Genomic DNA, 12,466 nt, shown 5'->3' with positions numbered 1-12,466 from the left:
AACAACATGACTTTAAGTCGCCCCAGGCCAGGTGACTTTAATAAAAAAAAAACGGCATGGGTTCCCCTCCAAGAGCATACCAGGCCCTTCAGGTCGGGTATGGATATTAAGGGGAACCCCGCACCAAAGAAAATGGAGCGGGGTCCCCCTCAAAATCCATACCAGGCCCTTCAGGTCTTGCATGGATATTAAGGGGAACCCCGCGCCAAAAAAATGCCACAGGGATCCCCCTCAAAATCCATACCAGACCCTTCAGGTCTGACATGGAAAAAAATAATTGCGTGGGGGTCCCCCTCTATGCTAAAAGGTGCCAGAGAACTATAAATAAAACTATAGCACCGGTAAATAAGTCAGCACACTAAAATTCAAAGTTAGAGAAATATATTATAGTATACAGATAGCAACAATGTAGTACATAGAAAATACATATAGTATATGTATATTTTTGGATGTGCCCCCAAATTAACCTAGCCATGCTTCACAAAAAGTGCAGCCTATAGCTATGAGCAAACAATAGTCATATATAAGGAAGGGGAGAAAGATTTAATACATAGAAGATAATATAATGAAATGAAGGACTAACCATAGAGAGCAGACAAATGGTATTAGTAGAGGTGAAACAGACGAGTCCCACCTCCTGGTCACTCCAACACATTAAGGAACCTTTTTTTGGTACAAGTAATCACCCAAGAGTTTAGTAATCTTACTAAATTACTGATTCGTAATAATTAGGAAACAATCCATTAGAAAGCTAATCATAGCCATAAAATATGTATATGACAGGTGCTCTTTATTAATGGTCTGGTCAAGCTTTAACTACATTGACTGTATATGCTGGTGGCTGTGGTGTTGGTTGAGCATATGTGGTGGTCACAGGAAAGGGAATGGGAACGGGAACAGCACCAGGATTCATGGCAAGGACGACATCATTCTGTAACACGAACACCTTCAAAAGATAAAAGTACAATAAGATAAAAGATAATATTTTTGAGGAGGAAGACAAAATACTATGACCAAGGTTTAAGGCTAGAGGGTATTAGAACACATTTCTGAGAAATGCAAATCATAGAAGGAAAGCTCTTAGACATGAACATAATCCACAATAAAGAATTACAAACAAGATGAAGCTTCTGTTTGTTTTATTACTAGGTTTTTAGAACAATCTGCTAGGTAAAAAAAGATCTTTGCCATTGGTTCCAGGAACATCTGCAGCTAGATCTTCAGGGCCTGGTGCAAAAAACATGAAGGGCTCCCCCTGACCCACTGGTCCTGAGACACTTCCCTCTGAGCCTGGGCCCCTTTACTCCCGTCATTGGGCCCTTTATTATGACCCCACAGTGGTACCCTTTCATATTTTCTTGAGCCGCCCACTTATTGCCACCTTGGAGCCCCCCACAGTGGCGAAACGCCAGGGCCCAGTCACAAGTGCGACCTTTGAGACCCTGGTAGTTCTGCCATTGGAAAATACTCTGCAGTGTAATGGAATGGGTGCAATGCTCTGCAGTATATTATGTGATAGTTGTAATGCTCTGCGGTGTATCTTTGGATGAGTGGCATGCTCTGCAGTGTCAGGAGAGTGGTGAAATGCTCTGCAGTATATTATGTGATTGTTATAATGCTCTGCAGTGTATCATGGAATAGTTATAATGCTCTGCGGTGTATCATGGGATGGGTGGAATGCTCTGCAGTGTATCAGGGGTTGGATGCAATGCTCTGCAGTGAGCAATGTGATTGGTAGAATGCTTTGCAGTGTGTCATGGGATGGGTGACATGCCCTGCAGTGTGTCATGTGATAGGTGGAATGCTCTGTACACATATACAAACAGATATAAAAACACACACTCACAAAATAGTTACATAGTTGGTAGACATGCTGGTAGGTTAATCAGATCCTGTCTCTAAAATTGGCCCTAGTATGTGTATATGTGTTTGTTAGCACATTGGGACCCTTCAGGGTAAAGAACCGCACTATATCAAGATGCAGCTCAACTCTCCACTCAGTTACATAGTAGACGAGTTTGAAAAAAGACACAAGTCCATCAAGTCCAACCTATGTGTGTGATTATATGTCAGTATTAACTTGTATATCCCTGTATGTTATGGTTGTTCATGTGCTTATCTAATAGTTTTTTTAAATTACCAATGCTCACGTTTGAAACCACCGCCTGTGGAAGGGATTTCCACATCATAACCGCTGTTATTGTAAAGAACCTTCTACGCAGTTTAAGGTTCAACTGCTTTCCTTCTAAATTTAGTGAATGGCCACGTGTCTTATTAAATTCCCTTTCACAGAAAAGTTTTATTCCTATTGTGGGGTCACCAGTATGGTATTTGTAAATTGAAATCATATCCCCTCTCAAGGGTCTCTTCTCCAGAGACAATAAGTTCAGTGCTCGTCTTCATAACTAAGGTCCTCCAGTCCCTTTATATGTTGCTCTTCTCTGGACTCTCTCTAGTTCTAGCACATCCTTCCTGAGGACTGGTTCCCAGAACTGGATGACATACTCTAAATGCAGCCAGACCAGAGTCTTGTAGAGCGGGAGAATTATCATTTTATCTCTGGAGTTGATCCCCATTTTAATGCATGCCAATATTCTGTTTGCTTTGCTTGCAGCAGCTTGGCTTAGCATGCCATTGCTGAGCCTATCATCTACTAGGACCCCCAGGTCCTTTTCCATCCTAGATTCCCCCAGAGGTTCTCCCCCTAGTGAGTAGATTGCATTCATATTTATGCCACCCAAATGCATTATTATACATTTTTTTTACATTAAACCTCATTTGCCATGTAGTTGCCCACCCCATTAATTTGTTCAATCTTCTTGAAAGGTTTCCACATCCTGTGGAGAAGTTATTGCCCTGCTTAGCTTAGTATCGTCCCCAAATACAGAAATTGAACTGTTTACCCCATCCTCCAGGTCGTTCATAAATAAATTAAATAGGATTGGTTCCAGGACAGAACCCTGAGGGACCCCACTTTCCACCCCGGACCATTGTGAGCATTTTTTTTATCACTACCCTCTGAACTCGCCCCTGTAGCAACTTTTCAATCCATGAACTCACCCTATGGTCCATGCCAACATACCTTATTTTGTACAGTAAACGTTTATAGGGGAACTGTGTCAAATGCTTTTGCAAAATCCAGATACACCCCGTCTATGGGCCTTCCTTTATCTAGATGGCAGCTCACCCCCTCATAGAAGGTTAATACAGATTGGTTTGGCAAGAACGATTCTCCATGAATCCATGCTGATTACTACTAATGATTAGTGATGGCCGAACGGTTCACCCGGCGGTCGTTTCACGGCGAATTTCGGTCGTTCGCGGTCCGCTTGTTCGCTCGACTATTGGCGTTGTTCGCCCTGGCGGACTTACGTGTTTAATGTGTAAAAGAACTTTGACCTATGATGACACATCCATCATGGGGTACAGGACAGCCAATTGAGACATGACAGCACATGGACACTTGGACATTCCCCCTAACTTATAAATACACCCGATCCGGCGGCCATTTTACATTCTTTCTTCTGTCACTATAGGGAAAGGTTGCTGTTTGGAGCAGGGACAGATAAAACGCTATCTATTTGGTACACAAAAGTTCTTTTCAGGACTGGTATAGGTGTTAGGTGTATATAGGTTTGCTGTGCTACTGATTCTTGCAGCAGCCTGAGTGTCTTTTGTCAGTTTAGAGAAAGGGACAGAGCGCTGTGTCTGCTGCTATTTTAGGGACAGCCAGATTAGTCATCATCATCATTAGCTGTTACTATCAGGTCCACAAAAGAGCTATTCGAGTGACCAGTAATTGTTCCAGTCTCCTCTGTTTTGCCAGTTTGTATAGGGACAGGAAGGAAGCAGTGTGTCAGGCAGTGAGGGTCAGTTTAAAGAGTTGCTGTTACTATTAGTTCCACAAAGGTTCTTTTCAGGACTGGTATCAGTGGTACAGTAATAGGCTTGTACACGTATAATATTATTTCTTCCAAATATAGAAAGAATATTATACTTGACTGCTGCCCTTCTGCTGCAGTCTGCTAATCATTCACAACTCACTTGTTCCACAAAGCTCTTTATCAGGACTGGTAACTTGGTCTGTGTAGGGTGCTACAGTACATAGGGTTGAGTGCGGTACAGTCTGCTGTTCTGTAAGGACCGCTATCGGTCCACAATACATAGGGTTGAGGTGCACCACTGCTGACCGCTGCCCTATACTGAAGCAGTCCTTCAGCAGTATAGGGACTGACGTACAGTCTGCTAATCAGTCACACACAACCTACTTGGTCCACAAAGGTCCTTATAAGGACTGGTAACCTGGTGTAGGGTGCTACAGTACATAGGGTTGAGTGCGGTACAGTCTGCTGTAAGGACCGCTATCGGTCCACAATACATAGGGTTGAAGTGCACCACTGCTGACCGCTGCCCTATACTGCAGCAGTCCTTCATCGGTATAGGGACTAAGAGTTTTGTCACAGGGTGATTTAAAAAATGACAGGCAGAGGAAGAGGCAGGCCCTTCCGCAGGGGTGGTAGGGGTAGGGCAGGAGCACCAGCCTTGAGCCAAAGTGGGAAGTTGCAGAAGGTGCGTTCAATTACTTTAAAGGACGCACCAGACTTGGTTGAGTGGCTCACTCAGCCTTACTCTTCTGCACCCTCCTCATCCTCTTGATCTGCACCCTCTTCTTCACTCTCTGCTATGTGCACCCCCAAAGACACTACCACCAACAACACCCCCACCACCACCACCACATACCTTCCGCTTGAGTCACAGGAATTATTTTCCGATCCATATCAAGAGGACATTTCTGATGCGCAGCCACTCTTGGTATTGGATGAGGAAGAGGAGGTAGCAACAACCGCTACTGAGCAGTCTGACGACAGTACCCAGATCAGGCCAAGGAGGAGGTTGGTCCCCGGTGTTGCTGCCTACTCCGAGATCTCTACTTATAGCGGTGGGGAAGGTGACGTTGATGATGACGTGTCTAGTGATGTCACGTGGGTGCCCACAAGAGAGGAAGAGGAGGGGAGTTCAGAGGGAGATATGGACCAGCAGATAGGGAGGAGAAGCAGGACTAACTTACATTGCACAGGAGGGACAAAGCAGACTGCAAATGTATCAGGAGCGAGTCATCGACCATGTACGGTCACATCTGGCGCTCCCAGGACACCGGCACATGGCTCCGCAGTGTGGGCTTTTTTTAACGTGTCCGCTGCTGACAATAGCGTTGCCATCTGCAATCTTTGCAGTCAACGCATTAGTCGCGGTAAGCCCAACACTCACCTAGGGACGACCGCCTTAACCACTTTCAGACAGGACCATTTTGCTGGTCAATGACCAGAGGTCTTTTTACAATTTGGCACTGCGCTGCTTTAACTGGTAATTGCGCGGTCATGCAATGTTGTACCCAAACAAAATTTGCGCCCTTTTCTTCCCACAAATAGAGCTTTCTTTTGATGGTATTTGATTGCCTCTGCGATTTTTATTTTTTGCGATATAAACGTAAAAAGACCTCAAATTTTGAAAAAAAATGATATTTTCTACTTTTTGTTATTAGAAAAATCCAATAAACCCAATTTTAGTCATACATTTAGGCCAAAATGTATTCAGCCGCATGTCTTTGGTAAAAAAAAAGTCAATAACTGTATATTTATTGGTTTGCGCAAAAGTTGTCACATCTACAAACTAAGGTACGTTTTCTGGAATTTACGCAGCTTTTAGTTTACGACTGCCTATCTCATTTCTTGAGGTGCTAAAATGGCAGGGCAGTACAAAACCCCCCAAATGACCCCATTTTGGAAAGTAGACCCCCTAAGGAAATTGATAAGTGGCATGTTGAGCCCATTGAATATTTTATTTTTTTGCCTCAAGCGATTGAATAGTGACAAAATTTTTTTTTTTTTTTTTTTTTTTTACACAAAGTTGTCACTAAATGATATATTGCTCACACATACTATGGGCATATGTGAAATGACACCCCAAAATAAATTCTGCTGCTTCTTCTGAGTACGGGGATACCACATATGTGGTACTTTTTGGGAGCCTAGCCGCGTACGGGGCCCCGAAAACCAAGCACCGCCTTCAGGCTTTCTAAGGGCGTAAATTTTTGATTTCACTTCTCACTACCTATTACAGTTTTGAAGGCCATAAAATGCCAAGATGGCACAAAACCCCCACAAATGACCCCATTTTAGAAAGTAAACACCCCAAGCTATTTGCTGAGAGGCATGTTGAGTCCATGGAATATTTTATATTTTGCCACAAGTTGCGGGAAATTTACAAACTTTTTTTTTTTACACAAAGTTGTCACTAAATGATATATTGCGCACACATGCTATGGGCATATGTGAAATGACACCCCAAAATAAATTCTGCTGCTTCTCCTGAGTACGGGGATACCACATATGTGGGACTTTTTGAGAGCCTAGCCGCGTACGGGGCCCCGAAAACCAAGCACCGCCTTCAGGCTTTCTAAGGGCGTTACAGTTTTGAAGGCCATAAAATGCCAAGATGGCACAAACCCCCCCCCCAAATGACCCCATTTTGGAAATTAGACACCCCTAAATATAGGGGTACACTAGTGAGACTAGGTAATAAATGGCGGGTGCCCTGAAACTATAAAAAAATAACTAACCAACCAGCGTCACCTGTAACAGTTATATGGTGATCACTGGTGAAAGGGTTAACTAGGGGGCAATCAGGGGGCTTTATGCGGTAGTATATGGGGGTCCCTGGCGCTATAAAAAGCTGCGGCGAACCTAAATACCTACCTGCCTAACTAGCGTCACCTGTGACACTAATACAGCGATCAGAAAAACGATCGCTTATTAGGCTGGGTTCACACTGGAGCGATGCGGGAACGCCATGAATCCGCGGCGGGTTCCCGCATCGCATGCCTCCCGGTGGCAGTTCACACTGCCCTATGCGAACTGCTGGGAGTGTCAGTGAAATGTTAATGACACCCCCAGATCAGTTCGCATATCGCAGTGCGATCTGCAAACTCGGATCGCATGGTGTGAACACCCATGCGATCCGATTCTGCTGCGGACCAAAAAAAGGGTCCCGTGCGAATTTGCGGCGGGTGCGGCGGGTGCGACGCAAATTCAGCCATACTATCTGTATGGCTGAACTCGAATCGCACAGAGATCGGATGTGATTTGCACTGCAGTGTGGTGCGAATCACATCCGTTCTCATAAACCGCTGCAATGTGAACCCAGCCTTAGTGACACTGGCGACGGGGGGTGATCACGGGGTTAAACTTTTATTGGGGGGGTTAGGGGGGGTACATTAGAACTAAAGGGGGCTAACCCTAACTGCCTTAACAGTTATTACAGTCACAAATGACACCAATGCAAAAATAAAAATAAAATGCAATTGGTGTCACTGTGACTGGGGGGGCAGGGGTAATTGGGGGGTGATCGGGGGGTAAAGGGGGGGTGTGAGTGTGCCTGGCATGTTCTACTGTGAAGTGTTGTGTTGGTGCAACTCACCGATCCTCTCTCCTCGGTGCCGGAACGAAAAATACCGACACGGAGGAGAGATTACATCACTTCCTCTCCTGTGTTTACATTACAGGAGAGGAAGTGATGCAATGCTTCACTCCCATTCGTCAGGAGCGATCGCGAGGGGGTGGCCATGAATGAATGGCCGCCCCCTCATCCCGGATCGCTCCTGCACGGATACCGACCTCCGCTGGCACTGGGGGGGGGCCCGATCGGGCCCCCCACCCGCGGGAAGGCAGGGACGTACAGGTACGCCCATATGCCTGCCCGTGCCATTCTGTCGACGTACATCGTCGTGCGGCGGTCGGCAAGTGGTTAAGAAGGCACATGGGCAGCCATCACCGAGCCGAGTGGGAGCAACGGAACACACAAAGCCACACTGCAGGCTCTCACCGTCCAGCCTTGTCTTCTACTTCTCCTTCTCCTCTCTCCTCACAATTGTCCTCCACTCCACCTTCCATCACGCCAAGTTCAAATTTTCCTGCAAAAAGGCAGGCTTCCGTGGGCCTAATGTTCGAGCGTAAAAAAATGATGACGCCGGATAACCCTCTTGCCCAACGATTGACGGTGGACTCGGAGGCCTTTCGCAAATTTGTGGCCATTGGAACTCCACAATGGAAGGTCCCAGAAAGGAAGTATTTCTCAGAGAAGGGCATCCCAGAGCTATATGGCCATGTTCAGCGGCAAGTGAATGTATCTCTGGCACACAGTGTCGGTGCCAAGATACATCTGACCACAGACACGTGGTCTAGCAAACACGGGCAGGGAAGGTATATCACTTTTACTGCCCACTGGGTGAACCTTCTGACGGCCGTTAACCACTTGGGATCCGCGCTATTGCCGAATGACGGCATTAGCGCGGACCTAGATTGCCGGGACTACGTCTATTGACGTCGTCCCGGTTACGAGCGGCCTGCGCGCCCCCTGAGGGGCGCGCGCGGCGCGCTCTGTGATCGGCGAGTCCGTGAGACTCGCCTGATCACCGATCCGTGTAAGGGGTCGATCCCGACCCCTTATCACGTGATCAGCTGTCAGCCAATGACAGCTGATCATGTGATAAAACGGAGCCGGTAATCGGCTAGTATTCCTCCTCGCGCTGACAGCGCGAGGAGAAAAAAAAAAAGCCGATCGCCGGCGGCCGTGTTCGGGACATCAGTCCCGATCACGGCCAACAATTCAAGCGGACACCTGCCCCCTGCCAGTGCCCACCTGCCACCCGCAGTGCCATCCTGAAATAAAGTAAGTGCCCCCCTGTCAGTGCCACCCAGCAGTGCCCATAGTGCCCACAGTGCCACCCAGCAGTGCCCACAGTGCCACCCAGCAGTGCCCACAGTGCCACCCACAGTGCCACCCAGCAGTGCCACCCACAGTGCCACCCAAAATCTGCCTCAAAGGTGCTGCACCCCAGTGCCGCCCATCAGTGCCCAGCAGTGCCGCCCATCAGTGCCCAGCAGTGCCGCCCATCAGTGCCCAGCAGTGCCACCTATCAGAGCCACCTATCAGTGCCACCTATCAGTGCCCATCAGTCCCATCTATCTGTGGTACCTATCAGTGCCCATCCGTGCCACCCATCCGTGCCATCTTATCTGTGCCCATCTTTGCCCATCAGTGCCGCCTTATCTGTGCCCATCGGTGCCGCCTTATCTGTGCCTATTAGTGCCGCCTTAACTATGCCTATCAGTGCCCACCAGTGCAGCCTATCAGTGCCCACCAATGCAGCCCATCAGTGCCCACCAATGCAGCCCATCAGTGCCCACCAATGCAGCCTATCAGTGCCGCCTAATCAGCGCACTTCAATGAAGGAGAAAAATGACCCGTTTGCAAAATTTTATAACAAACTATTAAAACATGATTTTTTTTTTTTTTTTTTTGCATCTTTTTTTGTTTGTTTAGCAAAAAATAAAACTCCGAGCTGTAACTAAATACCACCAAAAGAAAGCTCTATTTGTGGGAAAAAAATGATAAAAATTTCATTTGGGTACAGTGTTGTATGACCGCGCAATTGTCACTCAAAGTGCATCAGCGCTGAAAGCTGAAAATTGGTCTGGGACTGAGGGGGGTTTAAGTGCCCAGTAAGCAAGTGGTTAAGCATGTAACCCGTGGCACCCGCGTAGATTTGGTTTTACCGCCACGGATTGCATGCAGGCCTGACTCTTCTTCTCCTTCTCCTCCTACTCCATCCTCCTCCCTCTCCTCCTCAGCTGCCTCCTCCTTTTCCGCTGCTAGCGTCTCTTCCGCTGCACCGCCCAAGCTCCCCAGAACCTATTCCACATGCCAGGTGAGACATTGCCATGCCGTGCTGCGTCTGTTGTGCCTGGAAGCCAAGAGCCACACTGGCCCGGCACTCCTTTCAGCTTTGCGTTCACAGGCAGATCAGTGGCTAACACCGCTCAATTTGACAGTTGGTAAGGTGGTGTGTGACAACGGTGCCAATCTGCTTAGCGCATTGAAACAGGGCAAAATCACGCACGTGCCATGCATGGCACACGTCTTAAACTTGGTCGTGCAGCGATTCCTTGTCAAATACCCTGGGGTCCAGGACATCTTGCGGCAGGCAAGGAAAATCTCGGCCCATTTCAGAAGATCTTACACGGCCATGGCTCGCCTTGCTGACATTCAGCGGCGACACCATCTGCCGGTCAGACGTCTTATTTGCGATTGCCCGACGCGATGGAACTCAACCTTCTATATACTTGATAGGCTGCTCCAGCAGAAACGTGCAGTTAACATCTACCTGTATGAACTCTGCGAAAGAAACGGTTCTGGGGAGCTGGGGTTTTTTTCACCGCGCCAGTGGCTGCTCATGCGCGACGCATGTAGACTTCTGCGGCCATTTGAGGAGATCACCAAACTGGTCAGTCGCAGCCATGGCGCCATCAGTGACATGGTACCTTATGCCTTCTTTATGGAGCGTGCATTGCGTCGTGTCATTGATCAAGCTGTGGAGGAGCAGGAGCGGGAAGATGAGAAAGTCGCAATGCTGGATGAATTCCCAGGGGGGGCTACTCTATCTGAGACAAGTCAACAACAGGAGTCTGATCAGGAGTCAGAGGAGGATGGTGCCGGGGCGGATGAGGAGGAGCAAGAAGAGCATGCTTTAAACCTTTCTGGGATCCCTGTTGTGCGTGGATGGGGAGAGGAGAATGAAGAGGACGACATTATCCTGGATGATGAGCAGGAGCCAGGCCACCACACCGCTTCCACTTTAGTGCAAATGGGGGCCTTCATGCTCCAGTGTTTTAATAGGGACCCCCGTATAAAAAGCATAAGGGTCAAGGACCAGTACTGGGTGGCAACGTACTTAGACCCCCAGTACAAACACAAAATGGCGGAAATGTTACCGCCGTCGCAGAGGGCTGTCAGAATGCAGCACTTCCAGGCCTTGCTTCGAGAAATGCTGCATTCTGCTTTTGCGTGCCCTGGCAGAGGAGCAATTCCCACTCCCAGAGAAGGAGTTGCGGGTACCAATCCAACAGCGCCTGCAAGAAGAGGCCGGTTTGAAGATGTGTTGGTGACTTCGGATATGAGGTCATTCTTTCAGCCGACCCATCGACAGGTGTCATCCGGATCCAGCATCAGGGAACGCCTAGACCATCAGGTGTCCTACTACATTGGGTTAACGGCCGATGTGGACGCTCTGAGGAGTGATGAACCCCTGGACTACTGGGTGGGCAGGCTTGACCTCTGGCCAGAGCTTGCCCAATTTGCAATCGAACTGTTGGCTTGCCCCTCATCCAGTGTCCTGTCCGAAAGGACGTTCAGCGCAGCAGGGGGGATCGTGACCGATAAGCGTACTCACCTAGCTCACGACAGTGTTAACTACCTCACATTTCTAAAAATGAATGAGGCATGGATCTCGGAGGAATTCAACACATGTGACCAGTAGACCATGTATATGTCTATAAACAATTTTTTTAATCAAGCACACAGACCTTCTTTCTTCATTTGGCTCACTTCCTTGTCCCAAAAAAGCACACCGTACTATATGCCCCTACCCTCCTCTTTGAAGAGGTTGAGCGGTGTCATATTTCTACTGGGGCTGCTTATGAGGGAATCACACCATCCCTGTGCTGTGCTGACTTTCTCCTGGGCCTGCTTATTATGAGGGGATCACACCATCCCTGTGCTGTGCTGACTTCATCCTGGGGGTTCTTATTATGAGGGTATCACACCATCCCTGTCCTGTGCTGAGTTTCTCCTGGGCCTGCTTATTATGAGGGGATCACACCATCCCTGTGCTGTGCTGACTTCCTCCTGGGGGTTCTTATTATGAGGGGATCACACCATCCCTGTGCTGTGCTGACTTCCTCCTGGGGGTTCTTATTATGAGGGGATCACACCATCCCTGTGCTGTGCTGACTTCCTCCTGGGGGTTCTTATTATGAGGGGATCACACCATCCCTGTGCTGTGCTGACTTCCTCCTGGGGCTGCTTACGGTGCTGCTGTCAATGCTGTATATCACGGTGCTGGTGTGAGTGCTTAATGTCACGCTGCTGATGTCAGTGCTCTCTGTCACGGTGCTGCTGTCAGTGCTGTATATCACGGTGCTGATGTCAGTGCTGTATGTCACGCTTCTGATGTCAGTGCTCTCTATCACGGTGCTGCTGTCAGTGCTGTATATCACGGTGCTGATGTCAGTGCTGTATGTCACGCTTCTGATGTCAGTGCTCTCTATCACTGTGCTGCTGTCAGTGCTGTATATCACGGTGCTGATGTCAGTGCTGTATGTCACGCTTCTGATGTCAGTGCTCTCTATCACGGTGTTGCTGTCAATGCTGTATGTCACAGTGCTGGTGTTAATGCTTTATGTCACGCTGCTGATGTCAGTGCCCTCTATCGCGGTGCTGTTGTCAGAAGACTCTATCACGGTGCAGGTGTCATTGCTGTATGTCACGCTTCTGATGTCAGTGCTCTCTATCACGGTGCTGCTGTCAGTGCTGTATATCACGGTGCTGATGTGAGTGATTTATGTCACGC

At 48.1% G+C, this 12,466-nt stretch overlaps 1 protein-coding gene across 1 annotated transcript in view; it reads right to left on the bottom strand.

Moving 5' to 3' along the window:
• Positions 1–364: 364 nt before the first annotated feature.
• The window catches only part of LOC143930356 (membrane-spanning 4-domains subfamily A member 4A-like), a 431,861-nt gene continuing 419,759 nt past the window's right edge, over positions 365–12,466 (bottom strand). Inside the window, exon 7 of the mRNA XM_077454620.1 lies at positions 365–946. Coding sequence (XP_077310746.1) covers positions 806–946 — 141 coding nt within the window. The 3' untranslated portion in view covers positions 365–805. The remainder of the gene's footprint in view (positions 947–12,466) is intronic.

The sequence above is a fragment of the Lithobates pipiens genome, unplaced genomic scaffold (genome assembly GCF_037356315.1).
Source record: "Lithobates pipiens isolate NorthernLeopardFrog02 unplaced genomic scaffold, aLitPip1_a1.2 Scaffold_25, whole genome shotgun sequence".
Classification (NCBI taxonomy): domain Eukaryota; kingdom Metazoa; phylum Chordata; class Amphibia; order Anura; family Ranidae; genus Lithobates; species Lithobates pipiens.
Note: the sequence above shows the minus strand (reverse complement) of the source record. Positions and strands in the feature narration are given on the sequence as shown.